Raw genomic sequence first — 25,102 nt, 5'->3', positions numbered from 1 at the left:
TACGATTGGGCACAGGGAGATGAAGTGAGATCTCATTGGCTTCCAGATGTGTCAATTAAATCACTTTAAGAATTGCTTTCCCAAATAAGGGTGGATTGGGTCTTGCTAGATGTGGACCCATAAATGCTGCTCTAAGGTCAACATAACTTGTTATTTCTTGTCGATTGAGAGGGGTCCACAGGTCCTAGATCTGTGCTTAGTGACAACCACCCCCTATAGCTGGAAATGACTGGAGTTGTGCAAAATTCATTAGAGCAGGTGAGAATACATTCCCTACATTTTCTGAGTTTAATTGAGTGCTACTATAAATAGATGGTTGAGCCCATAGCCTAATAAAACTATGTGCGCTCTATGCCTACTGTACACAATTGTAAAAGTCCGCCACCCTTTGGTACAACCAAACTTGGAGCAATGATTTCTACCTATTTATTATGGTAAATAATTTTACACGCTCAACAAACATCACTTATTGCATGCAAATTATATATGTGTATTATAACAACACTCCTTTCGTGGCCTAATGATGATCCGTGCTGTCAAATAAAAAAGTATATTTGTCGTTGTTGTGAGCTATTCAAATAATTTAGCCTTAAGCTTTTCTAAACCATGCCATTCTGTGGTGCTGAAGTAAGCCGTGCACTCCTAGTAGAGCCGTTTGACGATTTACACATCGCGTGCGAACAAACCGCTTCTCGTGACAGTAGGACAGACGCTTCTCAGGCAAATTCTGCCTTCATTGCAGGAAGTGTAGCGAAGCAGCAGTACAGCGCATGCTCCGAGAACTCTCTGCAAGCAAATGATGAATTCTCTGCAGTAAAACGGTAAGAAAAACACCGACTATTGAGTTAAAATAATATTTTATCATTTCTGGTGTGTTGGGTTTTCGATTGCCTACTCTGGAATGGTGTGTACCGTGTACACAATGGTTGGGTTGGACGCGTCGTCGCACTGTTGTTGTTGGTGGTCTGCGTGCCGCCGCGCCAACATACGTCAGTTTGAGTGGATGAATGAGGTAGAGAGGCACGCAAGTGCCCAAGTGGTTTATGCGCTTAAAATACTGGCTATAATATCTCTGAAACCTTTGTTGGTATTTTATAGTGGATCTACTCATTTTTGACTTCAGATTGTCCTCATTTTTGAATAACTTGGTGTCTTTTTCTGAGAGGGTTTAATTCCTTTTACCACTTCACATAAACCACGTTTCCATCCATAGTTTTTATCCCATATTAAAGACTCAATTAAAGGACTGTTTCTAATACTTTTCAGCAAACTCATTGGATTAATGTAGTACAACTACTCCACTATCTATGTTATGGATTGGAAGCATCTTTACTGTACCATTTGGAAAATGCACCCCTCCAAACGTACTTACATCACATACGTATGTGATAATGGAATTTACTGTATCCCATATTAAAGACTCAATTAAAGGACTGTTTCTAATACTTTGTCAGCAAACTCACTGGATTAATGTAGTACAACTACTCTTCTATCAAGTTATGTTTTAGAAGCATTTTTACTGTACTATTTAGAAAACCCACTCCTCCAAACCTAATTACATCACATACACGATAATGGCATTTATCCCATATTAAATAATTAATTAAAGGACCGTTTCAAATACTTTGTCATCAAACTCAATGGATTAATGTAGTACAACTACTCCACTATCTATGTTATGATATAGAGTAATTCTTACTGTACCATTTTGAAAATGCACCCCTCCAAACTACCCATACACGATAATGGTATTTACAGTGCCTTCAGAAAGTTTTCATACACCTTAACTTATTCCACATTTTGTTGTTACAGCCTGAATTCAAAATGGATTAAATCAATAAAAAATCTCACCCATCTATACACAAGACCCCATAATGAAATAGTGAAAATATTTTTGTTTTTTTATGTTTGCACATTTATTGAAAATGAAATACAGAAATATCTAATTTACATAAGTATTCACACCCCTGAGCCAGTACTTTGTAGAAGCACCTTTGGCAGCGATTACAGATGTGTGTCTTTCTGAAAAAGTCTCTAAGAGCTTTCCACACCTGGATTGTGCAACATTCTTCAAGGTATGTCAAATTGGTTGTTGGTCATTGCCAGACAACCATTTTCAGGTCTTGCGCTAGATTTTCAAGTAGATTTAAGTCAAAACTGTAACTCGGCCACTCAGGAACATTTATTGTCTTCTTGATAAGCAACTCCAGTGTAGATTTGGCCTTGTGTTTTAGGTTATTGTCCTGCTGAAAGGTGAATTCATCTCCCAGTGTCTGGTGGAAAGCAGACTGAACCAAATTTTACTCTAGGATGTTGCCTGTGCTTAGCTCCATTCCGTTTCTTTTTTATCCTGAAAAACTACCCAATCCTTAACGATAACAAGCATACCCATAACATGATGCAGCCGCCACTATGCTTGAAAATATGGAGAGTGGTACTCAGTAATATGTTTTATTGGATTTGCCCCAAACATAACAATTTTTTTGCTGTAATACTTTAGTGCCTTGTTGCAAACAGGATCCATGTTTTGGAATAATTTTATTCCATACAGACTTCCTTTTTTTTACTCTGTCAATTAGGTTAGTATTGTGGAGTAACTACGATGTTGTGGATCCATCCTCAGTGTTCTGCTATCACAGCCATTAAACTCTGTAACTGTTTTAGTCACAATTGGCCTCATGTTGAAATCCCTGAGTGGTTTCCTTCCTCTCCGGCAACGGAGTTAGGAAGGACGCCTGTATCTTTGTAGTGACTGGATGTATTGATACACCATCCAATGTGTAATTAATAACTTCACAATGCTCAAAGGGATATTCAATGTCTGCTTCTTTTATTTTTACCCATCTACCAATAGGTGCCCTTCTTTGCGAGACATTGGAAAACCTCCCTGGTGTTTGTGGTTGAATCTGTGTTTGAAATTCACTGCTCCGACTGAGGGACCTTACAGATAATTGTATGTGTGGGGTACAGTCATAAGAAAATAATGTTAAACACTATTATTGCACACAGAGTGAGTCCATGCAACTCAATATGTGACTTGTTAAGCACATTTTTACTCCTGAACTTATTTAGGCTTGCCATAACAAAGGGGTTAAATACTTATTGACTCAAGCCATTTCTCATGAATTTGTAAATAATTCGAAAAACATAATTCCACTTTGACATTATGCTGTATTGTGTGTACACCAGTGACAAAAACTCTCAATTCAATCAATTTTAAATTCAGGCTGTAACACAACAAAATGTGGAAAAAGTCAAGGAATGTGAATACTTTCTGAAGGTAGTGTATCCCATATTAAAGACTCAATTAATGGACTGTTTCAAATACTTACTCAGCAAACTCAATGGATTAATGTACTCTTCTATCCATATTATGGATTAGAAGTATTTTTAATGTACCATTTAGAAAATGTAGTCTTTGCTGAGATTAAATCAAAGATTAAATACTTTATATTCTATACCTTCACCATAAGCACTGACAGCTACCTTTGGACTGCTTGGATATGTGAATTGTTAACACACCAACGACCCACCATCATTACCCATCCTGCGCAACTCCTGTAACACCCTCCCCTGACTCCTGCTCAATGGCTTCCATGTTCCAAGTACTCTACTTCTCCAATACTCCTGAATCTAATGCCCTCACTGCCATTGGAAGGAAGGATGTTTCTTGCCCTTTGACAGTTCTTTTTTTTATGTTCACGATGCTGGTGTGGCAGGATTATTCTTTGTATTGCGAAGTTCATTAGAAAAAATAGAGTTTTGGACGGTCTGATGGACCTTAATAATATGTTGACATTCTCATTCTCATAGTTACCGTTAAATTTGACCCTTATTAATAATGGAGGGGAATGCTGCCGTTTTACGGGCTCCTAACCAATTGTGCTATTTTGTTAGTTTTTTCGCATTGTATGTTGTTACTACCGTATCTTATGACCAAAAATAGCTTCTGGACATCAGAACAGCGATTACTCACCTCAAACTGGACAAAGGTTTTTTCTTTAATGAGTCCGACGCGAAGGATATACTGCTTTGTCAAGACAAGGCCCAAATCCCCGTCATCAGCGTGAAGAAAGGATGGAGGAAAAGGGGGAGGAGGGGGGAGGAGGGCGGGGTGCCTTGTAAGAACTCGCCGACGAGTAGGTAAACCACCACTTCCCTCCGTATTATTGGCCAACGTGCAATCATTGGAAAACAAACTGGACGATCTACGATTAAGACTATCCTACCAACGGGACATTAAAAACTGTAATATCTTATGTTTCACCGAGACGTGGCTGAACGATGACACAGATAATATAGAGCTGGCTGGCTTCTCCGTGTTTCGGCAGGACAGAGCAGCTACGTCTGGTAAGACGAGGGGCGGGGGTGTGTGTTTATTTGTCAATAACTGCTGGTGCGTGATGTCTAATATTAAAGAAATCTCGAGGTATTGCTCGCCTCCGGTAGAAAGCTCATGATAAGCTGTAGACCACACTTTCTACCAAGAGAGTTCTCATCTATATTTTTCGTAGCCGTCTATTTACCACCACAAACCGATGCTGACACTAAGACTGCACTCAACGAGCTGTATAAGGCCATAAGCAAATAAGAAAATGCTCATCCAGAAGTGGCGCTCCTAGTGGCCGGGGACTTTAATGCAGGCAAACTTAAATCCGTTTTACCAAATTTCTACCAGCATGTTACATGTGCAACCAGAAAAAAAATTAACTCTAGACCACCTTTACTCCACACACAGAGACACATACAAAGCTCTCCCTCGCCCACCATTTGGCAAATCTGGCCGTAATTCTATCCTCCTGATTCCTGCTTACAATCAAAAACTAAAGTAGGAAGTACCAGTGACTCATTCAATACGGAAGTGGTCAGATGACGCGGATGCTGTTCATTGACTACAGCTCAGCGTTCAACACCATAGTGCCCACAAAGCTCATCACTAAGTTAAGGGCCCTGGGACTAAACACCTCCCTCTGCAACTGGATCCTGGACTTCCTGACGGGCCGCCCCCAGGTGGTGAGGGTAGGCAACAACACATCTGCCACACTGATCCTCAACACTGGGGCCCCTCAGGGGTGCGTGCTTAGTCCCCTCCTGTACTCCCTGTTCACCCACGACTGCGTGGCCAAGCACGACTCCAACATCATCATCAAGTTTGCTGACGACACAACAGCCTCTAGGGAGGAGGTCAGAGACCTGGCAAAAACCTCTCCCTCAATGTGAGCAAGACAAAGGAGCTGATCGTGGACTATAGGAAAAGGAGGGCCGAACAGGCCCCTATTAACATCGACGGGGCTGAAGTGGAGCGGGTCGAGAGTTTGAAGTTCCTTGGTGTCCACATCACCAACAAACTATCATGGTCCAAACACACCAAGACAGTTCTGAAGAGGGCACGACAACACCTTTTCCCCCTCAGGAGACTGAAAGGATTTGGCATGGGTCCCCAGATCCTCAAAAACTGCTACAGCTGCACCATCGAGAGCATCCTGACTGGTTGCATCACTGCCTGGTATGGCAACTGCTCGGCATCTACAGAGAGTAGTGCGTACGGCCCAGTTGGTTAAGGGCTTGTAAGTAAGCATTTCACGGTAAGGTCTACACCTGTTGTATTCGGCGCATGTGACAAATACAATTTGATTTGATTTGATTTGAGTCTTGCAAAGAACAATCTGTGTCAATGCACCAGTGTGACCACTAGGGAGTTTAATTCTAGTCTCATGAATGGCAGACATGCATGAGACAGTTTTGTTGTATGTAGGTGTGTGTGGTGGTGGTGGGGGGGACAACGTCCCAAGAACATCCTAAAAACGTCCCAGAGAACGTTCCCTTGGGACCATCACACAATGTCCCAAGGCCTAGTAAAATGTGCATCCTAAAAAGGTCCTGGCTGGCATGGTCCTCAGTGATGTCCTGGGAACTTACAGGGAACTAGACAAAGGTCCCCAAGAGAAAGTTCCCTTGGAACCATCATCAAGGGCAGATTTTGTGATTTGGAGGCCCCAGGCCTCCAAAGACGTAATTTAACTGTATTATTTAAATGTATTACCTTTTAATGTGCCATGAACACAACTAGTCATGATGTTTGCATCTGATTGTCAAACAAATCACTTCAAAAAGTAGTTTACCTTCACACATTCATCCAAAATAATTCCTAAATCTGAACAGTGCACTGTGCACCTGCCAACTTTCAAATGCCTTGCTTGGGCGGAGCTACAATAGTGTTCACTAGATTAGTGTCATAGGTGCAACAGTGCGTGACAATTATTTTTACAGTTTATGTTGAGGATGGCTAGGAAATTGCAGATTAAAACGCCATCAAAATATGTTGATGTATGTCAATTTTGTGTATAGAGCACACTTCGGACAAAACTGAATTACGTTTTTCCTTCAGGTTTTCTTCCATTTTCTGCAATATTGCTAACTATACTGAACAAAAATCTAAACGCAACATGTAAAGTGTTTGTCTCATGTTTCATGAGCTGAAATAAAAGATCCCAGACATTTTCCATACGCACAAAAAGCTTATTTCTCAAAAAAAAATTTGCACAAATTAGTTTACATCACTGTTTGTGTGCATTTCTCCTTTTCCAAGATAATCCATCCAGGTGTGGCATATCAAGAAGCTGATTAAACAGCATGATCATTACACAGGTGCACCTTGTGCTGGGGACAATAAAAGACCACTCTAAAATGTGCAGTTTTGTCACACAATGCCATGCCACAGATTCCTCAAGTTTTGAGGGAGCATGCAATTGGCATGCTGACTGTAGGAATGTCCACCAGAGCTGTTGCCAGATAATGTAATGTTCATTTCGCTACCATAAGCCACCTCCAATGTCATTTTAGAGAATTTGGCATTAGGTCCAACTGGCCTCACAACCGCAGACCATGTACAGTGGGGAAAAAAAGTATTTAGTCAGCCACCAATTGTGCAAGTTCTCCCACTTAAAAAGATGAGAGAGGCCTGTAATTTTCATCATAGGTACACGTCAACTATGACAGACAAATTGAGAAAAAATTTCCAGAAAATCCCATTGTAGGATTTTTAATGAATTTATTTGCAAATTATGGTGGAAAATAAGTATTTGGTCACCTACAAACAAGCAAGATTTCTGGCTCTCACAGACCTGTAACTTCTTCTTTAAGAGGCTCCTCTGTCCTCCACTCGTTACCTGTATTAATGGCACCTGTTTGAACTTGTTATCAGTATAAAAGACACCTGTCCACAACCTCAAACAGTCACACTCCAAACTCCACAATGGCCAAGACCAAAGAGCTGTCAAAGGACACCAGAAACAAAATTGTAGACTTGCACCAGTCTGGGAAGACTGAATCTGCAATAGGTAAGCAGCTTGGTTTGAAGAAATCAACTGTGGGAGCAATTATTAGGAAATGGAAGACATACAAGACCACTGATAATCTCCCTCAATCTGGGGCTCAACGCAAGATCTCACCCCGTGGGGTCAAAATGATCACAAGAACGGTGAGCAAAAATCCCAGAACCACACGGGGGGACCTAGTGAACGACCTGCAGAGAGCTGGGACCAAAGTAACAAAGCCTACCATCAGTAACACACTACACCGCCAGAGACTCAAATCCTGCAGTGCGAGACGTGTCCCCCTGCTTAAGCCAGTACATGTCCAGGCCCGTCTGAAGTGCATTTGGATGATCCAGAAGAGGATTGGGAGAATGTCATATGGTCAGATGAAACCAAAATATAACTTTTTGGTAAAAACTAAACTCGTCATGTTTGGAGGACAAAGAATGCTGAGTTGCATCCAAAGAACACCATACCTACTGTGAAGCATGGGGGTGGAAACATCATGCTTTTGGGCTGTTTTTCTGCAAAGGGACCAGGACGACTGATCCGTGTAAAGGAAAGATTGAATGGGGCCATGTATCGTGAGATTTTGAGTGAAAACCTCCTTCCATCAGCAAGGGCATTGAAGATGAAACGTGGCTGGGTCTTTCAGCATGACAATGATCCCAAACACACCGCCCGGCAACGAAGGAGTGGCTTCGTAAGAAGCATTTCAAGGTCCTGGAGTGGCCTAGCCAGTCTCCAGATCTCAACCCCATAGAAAATCTTTGGAGGGGAGTTGAAAGTCTGTGTTGCCCAGCGACAGCCCCAAAACATCACTGCTCTAGAGGAGATCTGCATGGAGGAATGGGCCAAAATACAAGCAACAGTGTGTGAAAACCTTGTGAAGACTTACAGAAAACGTTTGACCTGTGTCATTGCCAACAAAGGGTATATAACAAAGTATTGAGAAACTTTTGTTATTGACCAAATACTTATTTTCCACCATCATTTGCCAATAAATTCATTAAAAATCCTACAATGTGATTTTCTGGAAATTTTTTCTCATTTTGTCTGTCATAGTTGACGTGTACCTATGATGAAAATTACAGGCCTCTCTCATCTTTTTAAGTGGGAGAACTTGCACAATTGGTGGCTGACTAAATACTTTTTTTCCCCACTGTATAACCATGCCAGCCCAGGACCTCCACATCCAGCTTCATAGCACCAACGGGCATGTGGTGGGAGGGTATAACATCCAATCAAAATCTTGCGGACCATTCAAACCGTTTTTGCAAAACAAAATTCTCCACACCTCCAAGGGAGGCGTGACAGCGACGTGATTTTGGAGGTATGCCAACGCGGGACTACTACTAAGCTAACATATGGAATTGTTTTAAGATGGTCATACCAAGGATAATTTAGCTATTTGATTTAGAATTTTAAGACCCCTGTAGATATAAAATAAATTATAAACTGGGTGGTTCAAGGCCTGAATGCTGATTGGCTGACAGCCGTGGTACATCAGACCGTGTACCACAGGTATGACAAAACATTTATTTTTACTGCTCTAATTACGTTGGTAATCAGTTTATAATAGCAATAAGGCACCTCGGAGGTTTGTGGTATATGGCCAATATACATTTATATTTTACATTTTAGTCATTTAGCAGACGCTCTTATCCAGAGTGACTTACATTTAGTGAGTGCATACATTATAAATTTTTCCATATTGCCCCCCCGTGGGAATCGAACCCACAACCCTGGCGTTGTAAACGCCATGCTCTACCAACTGGCTACACGGGGCTTACAGCTAAGGGCTGTATCCAGGCACTCCGCATTGTGTCGTGCTTAAGAACAGCCCTTAGCCGTGGTATATTGGCCAAATACCACACCTCCTCGTGCATTATTGCTTAACTACTGGATCGGTGTCCCTATACCGGACAATTGCTGCTTAATATGCGATATGTGACTATAATGGCATTGTAAACAACAGCCAACTTCCCGGGACATAGACATGTCTTGTATGGGCAGAAAGCTTAAATTATTGTTAATCTAACTGCAGTGTCCAATTTACAGGAACTATACCATGCTATTGTTTGAGGATAGTGCACAACAACAAGACACTTTTATCACGGCAACTGGTTTGATACATTCACCTCTGAAGGTAAATAATGTACTTACATTCAGTAATCTTGTTCTGATTTGTCATCCGGAAGGGTCCCAGAGATAAAATGTAGTGTAGTGTTGTTTGAAAAATCAAATCTTATTCTCAAAAGTAGGAACTGGGTTCTACAGTTTGACCCCACTGCTGTCTCTGGCTCCACACCCACCCCCGCCCGGCCATCTAGAGGTGTGAAGGTTAGTGTCTTTTCTGCAGGGAAGCTAATGATCCATCATGTATGACATTCCTGGAAGTGTGTACACATTAATTTTTTATTACCATAGCATTTTTGTATGTTCTCTATTTTTATGTACTTGAAAATGTATACATTTACCACATTTGGGAAAACTCCTGGCAGACTTGTACAAAATATTTTGTAGTGATGTAATTCTTCACTGGATCAGTCTGAAACATTTGCACACACACTGCTGCCATCTTGTGGACAACATCTAAATTACACCTTGAATCCTACATCACTGTCTGGCCTTTTTCTTGCATTTCAAAGATGATGCCAAAAAAAAAACAAAAAAAACGCATGTTTTTTTGTTTGTATTATCTTTTACCAGATCTAATGTGTTATATTCTTCTACATTAATTTCACATTTCCACAAACTTCAAAGTGTTTCCTTTCAAATTATATAAATAATATGCATTTACTTGCTTCAGGTCCTGAGCTACAGGTAGTTAGATTTGGGTATGTCATTTTAGGCAAAAATTGAAAAAAATATCCTTAAGAGGTTTAAATATACAGTACCAGTCAAAAGTTTGGACACACCTACTCATTCAAAGGTTTTTCTTTATTTATACTATTTTCTACATTGTAGAATAATAGTGAAGACATCAAACTATGAAATAACACAAATGGAATCATGTAGTAACCAAAAAAGTGTTAAACAAATCAAAATATATGTTATATTTGAGATTCTTCAAATAGCCACCCTTTGCCTTGATAACAGCTTTGCACACTCTTGGAATTCTCACAACCAGCTTCATGAGGTGGTCACCTGGAATGCATTTCAATTAACAGGTGTGCCTTCTTAAAAGTTAATTAATGCGTTTGAGCCAGTCAGTTGTGTTGTGACAAGGTAGAGGTGGTATACAGAAGATAGCCCTATTTGGTAAAAGACCAAGTCCATATTCTGGCAAGAACAGCTCAAATAAGCAAAGAGAAACGACAGTCCATCATTACTTTAAGACATAAAGGTCAGTCAATACGGAACATTTCAAGAACTTTGAAAGTTTATTCAAGTGCAGTCGCAAAAACCATCAAGCGCTATGATGAAACTGGCTCTCATGAGGACTGCCACAGGAAATGAAGACCCAGAGTTACCTCTGCTGCAGAGGATAAGTTCATTAGAGTTAACTGCACCTCAGATTACAGCCCAAATAAATGCTTCACAGAGTTCAAGTAACAGACACATCTCAACATCAACTGTTCAGAGGAGATTGCGTGAATCAGGCCTTTCTGGTCGAATTGCTGCAAAGAAACCACTACTTAAGGACACCAATAAGAAGAAGAGACTTGCTTGGGCCAAGATACACAAGCAATGGCACAGGCAGGGAGCCCAGCGAACAGTGAGTTGCAGTAATCCAGACGGGAGATGACAAGTGCCTGGATTAGGACCTGTGCCGCTTCCTGTGTAAGGTAGGGTCGTACTCTGCGAATGTTGTAGAGCATGAACCTACAGGATCGGGTCACCGCTTTGATGTTAGCGGAGAACGACAGGGTGTTGTCCAGGGTCACGCCAAGGTTCTTTGCACTCTGGGAGGAGGACACAACGGAGTTGTCAACCGTGATGGCGAGATCATGGAGCGGGCAGTCCTTCCCTGGGAGGAAGAGCAACTCCGTCTTGCCGAGGTTCAGCTTGAGGTGGTGATCCGTCATCCATACTGATATGTCTGCCAGACATGCAGAGATGCGATTCGCCACCTGGTTATCAGAAGGGGGAAAGGAGAAGATTAATTGTGTGTCGTCTGCGTAGCAATGATAGGAGAGACCATGTGAGGATCTGACAGAGCCAAGTGACTTGGTGTATAAAGAGAATAGGAGAGGGCCTAGAACTGAGCCCTGGGGGACACCAGTGGTGAGAGCACGTGGTGCGGAGACAGATTCTCGCCACGCCACCTGGTAGGAGCGACCTGTGAGGTAGGACGCAATCCAAGAGTGAGCCGCGCCGGAGATGCCCAACTCGGAGAGTGTGGAGAGGAGGATATGACGGTTCACAGTATCAAAGGCAGCAGATAGGTCTAGAAGGATGAGAGCAGAGGAGAGAGAGTTAGCTTTAGCAGTGCGGAGAGCCTCCGTGACACAGAGAAGAGCAGTCTCAGTTGAATGACCAGTCTTGAAACCTGACTGGTTTGGATCAAGAAGGTCATTCTGAGAGAGATAGCAAGAGAGTTGGCTAAAGATGGCACGCTCAAGAGTTTTGGAGAGAAAAGAAAGAAGGGATACTGGTCTGTAGTTGTTGACATCGGAGGGATCGAGTGTAGGTTTTTTGAGAAGGGGTGCAACTCTCGCTCTCTTGAAGACGGAAGGCACATAGCCAGTGGTCAAGGATGGGTTGATGAGCGAGGTGAGGTAAGGGAGAAGGTCTCCAGAAATGGTCTGGAGAAGAGAGGAGGGGATAGGGTCAAGCGGGCAGGTTGTTGGGCGGCCGGCCTTCACAAGTCGCCAGATTTCATCTGGAGAGAGAGGGGAGAAAGAAGTCAAAGCATAGGGTAGGGCAGTGTGAGCAGGACCAGCGGTGTCATTTGACTTAATAAATGAGGATCGGATGTCGTCAACTTTCTTTTCAAAATGGTTGACGAAGTTGTCCACAGAGAGGGATGAGGGAGGGGGATTCAGCAGGGAGGAGAAGGTGGCAAAGAGCTTCCTTTTATCTTTGCATTTTCAAAATGGTACAGTAAAATAGCTCCCAGTCCATAACATAGATAGGGGAGTAGTTGTTCTCTATTAATCCATTGAGTTCAACTGCCATTATTACCATGTGTATATGTGCATTTTCAAAATGGTACGTATTTGAAACAGTATGTTAAACTTTCATTGATTCTCCAATATGGGATATACTGTATATCTTATGGAATATAAAATGAAACTAACTTAGTAATTACTTGCAATTGCAATCCATTTGAATGAGCTCTTCAATTTAAATCATAACTATTCATATTTTTTATTATCATATTTGACAATAGGTTATAATCATTATAAAAATCTAATCATGGCTTTATTATTCAGTATACGATTTTAATCAGATCTGTGCCTTTATAAAGTGCTTAGATGTTTCTTTGCTGCAAGACTATTTCTGACCTATTTCATGACATCCAAATGCAATCATAGTTATGTGGAATCTCAATCACTAAAGAGGGTTGAACCAAACAACCGCCTGGGAGAAATTGTCTTGTGGTAGAAGGTGATAGTTGCTGATAGAGCAATTCCTCTTATCTCAAAAGCTGACAATTGGAAGCATATTGCAACTATGATAACAGGTAATATCAACAGTGAAAGCATATCTTCACTACAAGTGAAAATATTGTATGTAGGCCGATCAATGCAGTGTAAACATTGTTTATTATGTAGCCTCCATTACTACAAATCAATTGTGGAAGAATATTGCCCTTCACCTGTTTATGTTTTCATTATCTGTAATTAAGTTATCAACTGAACAAAAATATAAACGCAACATGCAACAATTTCAAAGATTTTACTGAGTTACAGTGGCTTGCGAAAGTATTCACCCCCCTTGGCATTTTTTTCTATTTTGTTGCCTTACAACCTGGTATTTAAATGGATTTCTGGGGGGGGTTGTATCATTTGATTTACACAACATGCCTACCACTTTGAAGATGCAAAAAACATTTTTTGTGTGTGAAACAAACAAGAAATAAGACAAAAAAACAGAAAAAACTTGAGCATGAATAACTATTCACCCCCCCCAAAGTCAATACTGTCACGATCGTCTGAGGAAGCGGACCAATACGCAGCGCGTTGAGTGAACATGATGACTTTATTTAATCAAAGCAACCACGAAAACAAATAAACGAATGACGATAGTGAAGTCCACAGTGACAAATGACTGTACATGGAACAAAAACCCACAAACACACCGTGAAACCACAACAGTTTAAATATGGCTCCCAATCAGAGATAACGAGCCGACAGCTGACACTCGTTACCTCCGATTGGGAGTCATATGACTAATCACCAAACATGAAATGAACAACTAGAAACCAACATAGAAATACACCCAAAAGAAAATGAACAACCCTGGCTCAATAATCAAAGTCCATGGAGCCAGAGTGTCACAGTACCCCCTAAAGGTGCGAACTCCGGGCGCACTCAACATACAGTCTAGGGGAGGGTCTGGGTGGGCGTCTGTCCATGGTGGCGGCTCTGGCACTGGTCGTGGTCCCCACCCCACCATAGTCACTACCCGCTACGTAGCCTCCTCCAAATGACCACCCTCCAATATAACCCCACTGGATTAAGGGGCAGCACCGGACTAAGAGGCAGCACCGGACTAAGGGGCAACACCGGACTAAGGGACAGCACCAGGAGAAGGGGCAGCACCAGGATAAGGGGCAGCACCAGACTAAGGGGCAGCACCAGACTAAGGGGCAGCACCAGACTAAGGGGCAGCACCGGACTAAGGGGCAGCACCGGACTAAGGGGCAGCACCAGGATAAGGGGCAGCACCAGGATAAGGGGCAGCACCAGGATAAGGGGCAGCACCAGGATAAGGGACAGCACAGGGCTAAGGGGCAGTACCGGACTAAATGGCGGATCCTGGCTGGCTGGCTCTGGCAGATCCTGGCTGGCTGGCGGATCCTGGCTGGACGGCTCTGGCGGATCCTGGCTGGACGGCTCTGGCGGATCCTGGCTGGACGGCTCTGGCGAATCCTGGCTGGACGGCTCTGGCGGATCCTGGCTGGGCGGCTCTGGCGGATCCTGGCTGGACAGCTCTGGCGGATCCTGGCTGGACGGCTCATGGCCGGCTGACGGATCTGGCTGCTCATGGCTGGCTGACGGATCTGGCTGCTCACGGCTGGCTGACGGATCTGGCTGCTCGTGGCTGGCGGAAGGCTCTTGCTGCTCATGGCTGGCTGACGGATCTGGCTGCTCATAGCTGGCGGAAGGCTCTGGCTGATCCTGTCTGGCGGAAGGCTCTGGCTGATCCTGTCTGGCGGAAGGCTCTGGCTGATCCTGTCTGGCAGACGGCTCTGGCTGATCCTGTCTGGCGGAAGGCTCTAGCGGCTCCTGTCTGGCGGAAGGCTCTAGCGGCTCCGATCTGGCGGACGGCTCTGAAGGCTCATGGCAGACGGGCGGCTTTGCAGGCTCAGTACAGACGGGCGGCTTTAGCGCCGTAGGGCAGACGGGTAGTTCAAGCGCCGTTGGGCAGACGGGCAGTTCAGGCACCCGTTGGGCAGACGGGCAGTTCAGGCGCCCGTTGGGCAGACGGGCAGTTCAGGCCCCGTTGGGCAGACGGCAGATTCTGGCCGTCTGAGGCGCACCGTAGGCCTGGTGCGTGGTGCCGGAACTGGAGGTACCGGGCTGAGGACACGCATCTCAGGGCTAGTGCGGGGAGAAGGAACAGGGCATGCTGGGCCCTGGGGACGCACCGTAGGCCTGATGCGTGGTGCCGGAACTGGTGGTCCCAGGCTGAGAACACGCATCTCAGGGCTTTTTATGGTGCGTGGAGCAGGAACAGGCCGGGCTGGGCTGGCGACGCGCACCGTATCCCTGGTGCGAGTGGCCGGAACAGGCCGGGCCGGGCTGGCGAGCGCACCGTATCCCTGGTGCGTGGAGCAGGAACAGGCCGGGCTGGGCTGGCGACGCGCACCGTATCCCTGGTGCGAGTGGCCGGAACAGGCCGGGCCGGGCTGGCGAGCGCACCATATCCCTGGTGCGTGGAGCAGGAACAGGCCGGGCTGGGCTGGCGACGCGCACCGTATCCCTGGTGCGAGTGGCCGGAACAGGCCGGGCCGGGCTGGCGAAGCGCACCATATCCCTGGTGCGTGGAGCAGGAACCGGCCGGGCTGGGCTGGCGACGCACACCGTAGGTTCTGTGCGTGGAGCAGGAACAGGCCGGGCTGGGCTGGCGGCGCACACCGTAGGTTCTGTGCGTGGAGCAGGAACAGGCCGGGCTGGGCTGGCGACGCACACCTTAGGTTCTGTGCGTGGAGCAGGAACAGGCCGGGCTGGGCTGGCGACGCACACCGTAGGTTCTGTGCGTGGAGCAGGAACAGGCCGGGCTGGGCTGGCGACGCACACCGTAGGTTCTGTGCGTGGAGCAGGAACAGGCCGGGCTGGACTGGCGACGCACACCGTGGGCTTGATGCGTGGAGTAGGAACAGGCCGGTCCGTACTGGGAACACACACCACTGGCTTTAACTGGGGATCAGGAACGGGCCGGACCGGACTGGTAACACACATCAGTCTCTCACGCCCGTGCCGCAACAACTTCCCTTCCTCTACTCGCCAATGGCTCCCGTAATCCGATAGCCTTCTCTCCACGTCTCCCTGTGGCAGCCTCCTGCTGCCCACCCGCCCTAAGCCATGTGCCCCCCAAAAAACTTTTTTGGGGTTGCCTCTCGTCCTTCCAACGATGACCCTGCTGACGCCGTTGCTCCTCTCTCGCCAGGGCCTTGATCTTCCCCCAAGGTCCCTTGCCCCCGAGCATGTCCTCCCAGGACCACGATTTGCCCACCTGGGCCATCGCCAGCCTCTCGATCTCCTTACCAGGCGCCTCCTCCCATGTCCAGTCTCTTTGCTCCTGGACACGCTGCTTGGTCCTTTTATGGTGGGTTTTTCTGTCACGATCGTCTGAGGAAGCGGACCAATACGCAGCGCGTTGAGTGAACATGATGACTTTATTTAATCAAAGCAACCACGAAAACAAATAAACGAATGACGATAGTGAAGTCCACAGTGACAAATGACTGTACATGGAACAAAAATCCACAAACACACCGTGAAACCACAACAGTTTAAATATGGCTCCCAATCAGAGATAACGAGCCGACAGCTGACACTCGTTACCTCCGATTGGGAGTCATATGACTAATCACCAAACATGAAATGAACAACTAGAAACCAACATAGAAATACACCCAAAAGAAAATGAACAACCCTGGCTCAATAATCAAAGTCCATGGAGCCAGAGTGTCACAAATACTTTGTAGAGCCACCTTTTCAAATCAAATCAAAATGTATTTGCCACATGCGCCGAATACAACAGGTGTAGACATTACAGTGAAATGCTTACTTACAAGCCCTTAACCAACAATGCAAAGAAAAAAAAGAATAAAAAAGTGTTAAGCAAAAAAAAATTTAAGCAAATAACTAAAGAGCAGCAGTAAAATAAAATAACAGTAGGGAGGCAGCATACAAGGGGGTACTGGTGCAGAGTCAATGGGGCACCGTCTAGTCGAGGTAATTGAGGTAATATGTACATGTGGGTAGAGTTAAAGTGACTATGCATAAATAATAAACAGAGTAGCAGCAGAGTAAAAAAGGGGGACGGGGTGTCTTATGGCTTGGGGTTAGAAGCTGTTGAGAATCCTTTTGGACCTAGACTTGGCACTCCGGTACCGCTTGCCGTGCGGTAGCAGAGAGAACAGTCTATGACTAGGGTGGCTGGAGTATTTGACAATTTTGAGGGCCTTCCTCTGACACCGCCTGGTATAGAGGTCCTGGATGGCAGGAAGCTTGGCCCCAGTGATGTACTAGGCCGTACGCACTACCCTCTGTAGTGCCTTGCGGTAGGAGGCTGAGCAGTTGCCATACCATGCGGTGATGTAACCAGTCAGGATGCTCTCGATGGTGCAGCTGTATAACTTTTTGAGGATCTGAGGACCCATGCCAAATGTTTTCAGTCTCCTGAGGGGGAATAGGCTTTGTCGTGCCCTCTTCACGACTTTCTTGGTGTGTTTGGACCATGATAGTTTGTTGGTGATGTGGACACCAAGGAACTTGAAGCTCTCAACCTGTTCCTCTACAGCCCCTTCGATGAGAATGGGGGTGTGCTCAGTCCTCTTTTTTTTTTCCTGTAGTCCACAATCATCTCCTTCGTCTTGATCACGTTGAGGGAGAGGTTGTTATCCTGGCACCACAAGGCCAGGTCTCTGACCTCCTCCCTATAGGCTGTCTCATCATTGTCGGTGATCAGGCCTACCACTGTTGTGTCGACGGCAAACTTAATGAAGGTGTTGGAGTCGTGCCTGGCCATGCAGTCATGGGTGAACAGGGAGTACAGGAGGGGACTGAGCACGCACCCCTGAGGGGGCCCCGTGTTGAGGATCAGCGTGGCAGATGTGTTGTTACCTACCCTTACCACCTGGGGGCGGCCCGTCAGGGGGTGCGTGCTTTTGCAGCAATTACAGCTGCAAGTCTCTTGGGGTATGTCTCTATAAGCTTGGAACATCTAGACACTGGGATATTTGCCCATTCTTCAATGCAAAACTGCTCCAGCTCCTTCACGTTGGATGGGTTCTGCTGGTGTACAGCAATCTTTAAGTCAAACCACAGATTCTCAATTGGATTGAGGTCTGGGCTTTGACTAGGCCATTCCAAGACATTTAAATGTTTCCCCTTAAACCACTCAAGTGTTGCTTTAGCAGTATGCTTAGGGTCATTGTCCTGCTGGAAGGTGAACCTCCGTCCCAGTCTCAAATCTCTGGAAGACTGAAACAGGTTTCCCTCAAGAAGTTCCCTGTATTTAGCGCCATCCATCATTCCTTCAATTCTTACCAGTTTCCCAGTCCCTGCTGATGAAAAACATCCCCACAGCATGATGCTGGGATGGTGTTCTCGGGGTGATGAGAGGTGTTGGGTTTGCGCCAGACATAGCGTTTTCCTTGATGGCCAAAAGCTCAATTTTAGTCTCATCTGACTTGTTGAAGCCTGTCAGTCTGTTTTTGTTAACCCCTATTTAACAAATATATATTTGAAAGGGGGTAACCAATGGCTCATAACCTTCATGCAAAATACTTTTTGTCAGATGAGAAATGATTCGATTACATGAGAAGAATGCCCAGTCAGAACCATTTGTGCCATAAATTCAATATAGATCTATTCTCAATAGCTACTATTGCATGTCAGGACCTACAGTACTATTTAGAACTAGCGTAGCATGGACCTCTATACAGTATGCTGCAAAGCATGCTGAAAAGCATCAGTGTGTGTGCGTGTGTGTGTTTATGCATGTGTGTGTGTGTGATTGCGTGCAAGTTTATGTGTGTGTGTTTGTGTTTGTGTGTGTGTGTGCATGTGCATGTGTATGTGAGAACTAAAGTCTGATGCCTGTCCCTACAGCAGTCCAGGGAGTGGTCATGGCAGGTGCTGAGGTCACAGTGTCCTCAAGGAATATAGTGATGGTGAAGGAAGAGGAGGAGGAAGGGGAGCCCTGTGAGAGCCATAAGACTCAAGTCATCCTCCACCTGCAGCCCATCATACAGGGGTAAGACTTTAAACCACAGCTACAATGCAAAGAGGGGGCACTGGACACAACAGGGTGGAGGGTTTGAGTTACCATTTGGACAAAATGCAAAAGTCTAAAAATTCTGTTTGCAATTAGTAACTAATTTACTTTACACAGTAAAGATAATGTAATTACACTAAGAAATTACAAATGTAACAAAAAAGTTTTTTTTACAAAATGTACATAAGTGTGCTTTTCTAGACATCCAAGTTGTCAGTTATAAGATCAAGAGTAAGATAAAACTGTTGTTGAAGTGTAGAATTCTGACAGCAGGTTCTGTTATATACTGTACATTGTAACAGCTGCCTCAGTGGGAGTGGTGAATATTGTGTGCAATAGTGGACTTTGTCGCCTCCTACAGGGCAAATGAGGACAACGCTAACACTGGCTCCTCTGTCCTAGCCATAGAGACACACAATGGTAAGATTCCACAAGACGCTTTGTTTCTATTCCTTATTTATATGACCAGTATTTTAATTCATTACTACATTCAACGTAGAGATTAGATTTGTATTGTATACATCATCTAGTCATTTTTAAAAACGGGATAAATCATTTGTATTTGTTTTGTTGTGTTTTTGATGTATGGATGCTTGCTTGTGATATTGTGTGTGTTATGTACTGCGTGTTTATATTGTGTTTTACCATTATGAATGTTAGAAGACAATCTTGCGGAGGGTGAGGAGGTTGAGTATGGATACCCCATCACCTGTGGCGAAAGCAAAGCAGTCCTCCTGTTTAAGAAGTTTGTCTGTCCTGGCATCAACATCAGATGTGTCAAGGTACCAGGATGCCTCTTTAGTCATCAAGTAACTTGTTCATAAGTACTGAATGTCACTAAGAAACATGCTGGTGTGTGTATGTGTGTACGTGTGTGTGTGCTGTTTTTGTGGGGGGGGGTTGTGTGTGTGTGTGTGTGTGTGTGTTCGTGTTCATAGATAATTTTGCTTTCCACTGTCAATATGAAAGCATGTGAGATTTGTAATTCTTATTTAACTCTTTCTGTGCCTGTGATTCTCTGTGTTGCTTTCCCTCCTCCCTGCAGTTCAATGACCAGCTGATCAGCCCCAAGCAGTTTGTTCACATGGCAGGGAAAGCCACGCTGAAGGACTGGAAGAGGGCCATCCGACTGGGAGGGGTGATGCTCAGGTAGGCTGCGTCATACTGGGTGGAGGACAGGGTTTACATTTACATTTTGGTCATTTAGCAGACACTCTTATCCAGAGATACTTACAGTCAGTGCATTCAACTAAAGTAGGTAAGACAACCACATATCACAAGTAAAAACTTTATTGAATAAAGCAGCTATCAGCAGAATCAGTGCTAGTACAAAAAAGACAAGTGCAGGTTGGGGTCAATATGTGTCTGGGATCTTCTTGTTTTGCCTGCATTGGGGCACCTGGAGTTTTTTGCCAATACATTCCACTAGCAGTTAGTAAGCAGCGTTCTTGTGGTGGTAGGATCACATATCACGCTGTCAAATTGCTGAGTGATGCATTTCTCACCCCATCTTCGTGTTTGCACTTGTTCTCTGTCTAACGGTGGTTTAGTCTGCTGCCTTCAGCCCTACATATCAGATCAGAAGCTTTTGTTACAAGCAAAACTTTGAAAAAACATTGAATACACATATTACACAACCAGAAGTGTTAGCTATTTTCTGACTGGATTAGATATAGTGATAACACTGTTTATTATTATATAACTAATCATAAAATAAATATACTGAACCATTCTCCAACTCCTCTCTTATGTCCTGTATGCAGGAAAATGATGGACTCAGGTCAGATTGACTTCTACCAGCATGACACAGTGTGCACCAACACCTGCCGCAGCACCAAGTTTGACGTGTTGATCAACAGCACCCGCTTCCTTCCGGGCAGCGCCATGCAGCCCCCCCCTTCCCCTCTGCCCAGTGAGCCTATCAGCCAAGGGCATACCTAACTACAGTACACTTTTACTATGGGCATTTATCTCTCATATCCCGTGGCTGCTGACATTTATTATACTGCTGTTTTTATCCCTGCACAAACTACACTTCCCCGTCATAAACTCTACCACTCATATTTTGAAATGGACTACATCAAAACTTCAATGAATAATTGCCCTCAGCATTCTTTGGTGTGGCACCTATTTTATCACTGCAGAGGGCAGTGATTGGAATCTAGAAGTGGGAAAACAATTAGATTTAGGGGCCTCAATGGTCTCCCCAGCAGCCCATAGAACTTGGATAGAAAACCCTGTGCTCATGAAGGCACTTGCAGAGTCACACAGTTGTTACCACTGCTTACAACCAAATGTCTACAACAGAACTGTATCAGAATTTGAGCTAGTGATATGAGTGATGACATGAGATGTTGTTGGCGTGATTTGATGTGTGTTGGTGGCTCTCTGTGTATAGTAGATGGAGGCCATGCTGCAGTGTCAGATGAGAGGCTAGAGGAGAAGGACTACATTACAGTGGAGTGGAGCCCTGGGCCAGCCCCTCCCATCCCCAGCACAGCCAATGGACATGTCAAGAGGAAAAGGGGTGATATCATCCCTGGTCAGCATAGCAGCTACAGGGAGTTATAAATTGATAGTTATCTTAATGTAAACACACGCAAACAGGCACGCGCATACGCACACACATTCACACACACATACTGTATAAACACACACGCTCAATCACGCATGGTGGCACACACTCACACACGCACACACACACACACACACAAACACACACACACACACACACACACACACACACACGTGTTTCTTAGGGACATACAGTACAATGAACAAGTCACTTTGATGACTAAAAAGACATCCTGGTCACATCTGACGTCTTGACATACACACACACATTCCCCCCACACCATTCCTCTTTCCTAATCATACCACGCCTCTTGCCTTTCTCTAGATGGCAGTCTAAGCTTTTGGAGAGGCATAGCAGAAGTTGGCCTGATGGGGGAGGTGTTATCCAGTTTCCGCACAGAACTGGTGGCCATGTTGAGAGGAGTGGAGGTCCGCAGTGAGAAGGCCATTTTGCAAGAGGCCGGTGAGCTTACACACTGGGAGACAGCTTCCCACAAATACTTACATAATACTTACATGTATGAAATATCAGAGAGTAAAAAAAAAATATGTGGGTAACATGTACACTGAGTGTACAAAACATTAAGAACACCTTCCTAATACTGAGTTGCACCCCCCCTTTTGCCCTCAGACAGCCTCAATTTGTCGGGGCATGCACTCTACAAGGTGTCGAAAGTGTTCCACAGGGATGTTGGCCCATGTTGACTCCAATGCTTCTCACAGTTGTGTCAAGTTGGCTGGATGTCCTTTGGGTGGTGGACCATTCTTGATACACACGGGAAACTGTTGAGCGCCTGTACTCAGTGTATTTAGCAGGTTTATATAAAGGGAGGTGGATTGGCAAGAGTTTCGTAGATTTTTTTGGGGGGGTGGGATTGGTTAATTTGTTTGACTGATTTATTTTAATTGCCTGTCTATTTGTTGTAACTGTAATGTGTTTTGTTGTGTCAGATGCTGTTGTACTGAACTCCCTTTCTGAGATGTTTGGGCTGCTGGACTCAGTTAGGAGGGTTCTGGACCTGAGACGCAGTAAGACTGATGACAACCAGCAGCAGGTCCACAATGCTCTTAATGGTGAGAGAATGTAAGCTTGGATGTGAGCTTGGAATGGGCAAATATACAGTACACTTAGAAAGAAGGGTTCCAAAAGGGTTCTTCGGCTGTCCCCATAGGATAACCCTTTTTGGTTCTAGGTAGAACACTTTTTGGTTCTAGGTAGAACTCTTTTGGGTTCCATGTAAAGGGTTCTACATGGAACTCAAATGGGTTCTAACTGGAACCAAAAGGGGTTCTCCTATGGGGACAGCCGAAGAACCCTTTTAGGTTCTAGATAGCACCTTTTTTTATAAGAGTGTAACATAAACATTGTCATATACAATACTCTATATCAGAGGCAACACCATTTGGACTGTACTTACAATAGCTAGGTTTGGCTCCTTGCACTAAAAGTAACACCATTGCTTAAGTTATTTTTCCTTACCTGATATGTAAACAGACTATTACTATGTTAGGTTTCCTTATTTCACTGTTCATTACCCGATGTTATACCAGTACTACCATGTATCCTTCGTCAGTGCTGGAGGACCATTTGGAGGACCAGAGAAAGCCGAGGCAGGATGAGCCCCCACCCAGCCCTGGTCACCTCTACGTGGGCAGCTTCTCCAAGGCCATCCCCTCAAAGTGCCCGCGGCTGCATCGCTCCAGCTCTTCCACCACCCAGCCTCAGAACCAGACCACCCGATCGTCCATCGTCTTATCCCCCATCACCACATCCCCAGTGGGTCAGCCTCTCAATGTGGCCGGCCTGCCTGTGGGCACACTGGCCCAATTCCCCACCAGCTCCCAGCTCTTCACTTACTTCACCACTGGCAACACCTCTGCAGGAAAGAGAGGCAGTGCCGGGTCTGTGGCTCTCCATGCAGCCTCCAGGGTGACTGTGCTCAACACTACCACAGAGTCAGGGGTGGGGACCCCTCTACAGGTGCTTCATCTAACCCAGGAGAGGGAGCAGGAGTCTGGGGACATGGAGAGCCAGAGGCTGGGGCTGGGAGAGGAGAGGAGAGGATAGTACTTGTGCAGCACGGGCTACTAGTGGACACTCCAGGGATTCAGACACACTAGGCTGGGAACAGTGGGGGCTCAATCAGAGATGGAGGAAAAGGGGGAAGAGGAGGAGCAAGGGAGGGACAGGAGAGTGAAGGTACAGAAGGAAGTGTTGCATAATGTAGAGCATGTCTTTGGCAAGAAGAGGGCATTAAAATAACAGAAAACCAAGTGAGAGAAGAGAGAACCATAAGGAATACAGTTGAAAGAGAATAGAGTGAGCGAGCGAGCGAGAGAGTGTGTGTGTGTGTGACTGAGTGTCTGTGTGGAAGAGAGCAAGAAGGTGAACTTCACCATGTCATGTCATGTGTAACTCCACACAGACATTTCAGATTTTAGGCTATATGTGTAACATAATTTTAACGTACAGTACTTTTTCACATGGTGTTTATTACTGCAGGACCCATAGTACTTCAATTACCGATGGTCTTCATCATCAAGGACATTCAAATACTTAATGATAGGGGAGAGTGGGGTAAGTTGAGCCGTTTTTTACATTCAGCATCACTCCGTCAAGGGAAATATAGTATTCTTTCTAACAAAGATATCTACATATATTTCAGGATGTTGTGTATCCCTGGAAAAAATCTGATTCATGTAAATATTACAGTTTTGTGGGACAGGGTAAGTTAAGCCGCCTATTACAAATTTCTGTACTGAATGAAATATTACCACTACCATATTCAAACCATGTCTATTTTTATTTCCCAAACACAAATCAACACAATCACAATCGCTTTTTTGTGTTTTAATCATTTAAAGCATATTTTAACACAAGCTTAATACCTAACAAACACTTGGTACTTTTTAAAAACAATTTTAACATAGGCCAGGCCCCGTTGTTACCTCTTATCCCAGCGATAATGCGGAGAAAACACTTACATTTGCTCAACTTGCCATTGCGTCAACCATTAGCTCAACTTACCCCATGGCCATTGGCTCAACTTTCACCCCAAGCCAAACATTTTGACTATATTAGCCCACAAAGCTACAAGGATGCACTTTCATGCTAGGTTTAAGACCTCATGTTGAAGCTTATAGAGACCCCCAACTGATGTATAGAACAATCTTAAAATGATCTACTTTTGTTTAGATACAGTACGAGCTTCATGAAAACTCTAACACAATAAATTCATTTTTTTGGACCTAACTTGCTTACCACTTTTTCCATGTGGTTTCTTCCTTCACAGACTCCATGAAATGATGACCTCGTCCTAAATATTTGGTCAAATAATTAATTTTGTGTATGGTTTCCTAGAAACAAGATTGGCTTAACTTACCCCTTTGGCTCAACAAACCCCACTCCCCCCTACAGGGTTTTATCACAACCTCTTCAGTAGTTCTCGTCAACTCCTATAAATCACAGCTTGTATTCATAAAGCGTCTCAGAGTAGGATCGCTGCTCTTGGATCAGTTTTGCATTTGAAATCATTATGAATGAAAGGGGGGGACCTGATCCTTAAACAGCACTCCTACTCTGAGCCCAG

General features: G+C 44.7%; 1 protein-coding gene across 2 annotated transcripts; it reads left to right on the top strand.

Annotated features, from left to right (window-relative positions):
- Positions 1-66: 66 nt before the first annotated feature.
- On the top strand, positions 67-24,567 carry LOC121585928 (glucocorticoid modulatory element-binding protein 1). 2 transcript variants are annotated; one of them, XM_041902272.2, is made up of 10 exons: positions 67-821; positions 18,776-18,917; positions 19,300-19,358; positions 19,599-19,720; positions 19,984-20,087; positions 20,702-20,850; positions 21,337-21,480; positions 21,838-21,975; positions 22,464-22,586; positions 23,087-24,567. In XM_041902272.2, the coding sequence occupies exons 2-10, from the start codon at positions 18,790-18,792 to the stop codon at positions 23,578-23,580; spliced, it is 1,461 nt and encodes a 486-aa protein (XP_041758206.1). In that variant the 5' UTR covers positions 67-821; positions 18,776-18,789; the 3' UTR covers positions 23,581-24,567. The 2 variants fall into 2 exon arrangements, with proteins under 2 accessions (XP_041758206.1, XP_041758205.1); XM_041902271.2 differs by having other exon boundaries at positions 18,773-18,917.
- Positions 24,568-25,102: the final 535 nt, after the last annotated feature.

Source organism: Coregonus clupeaformis, chromosome 17 (assembly GCF_020615455.1).
Source record: "Coregonus clupeaformis isolate EN_2021a chromosome 17, ASM2061545v1, whole genome shotgun sequence".
Taxonomy (NCBI): Eukaryota; Metazoa; Chordata; class Actinopteri; order Salmoniformes; family Salmonidae; genus Coregonus; species Coregonus clupeaformis.
This window is presented reverse-complemented; position numbering and strand designations above follow the sequence as displayed.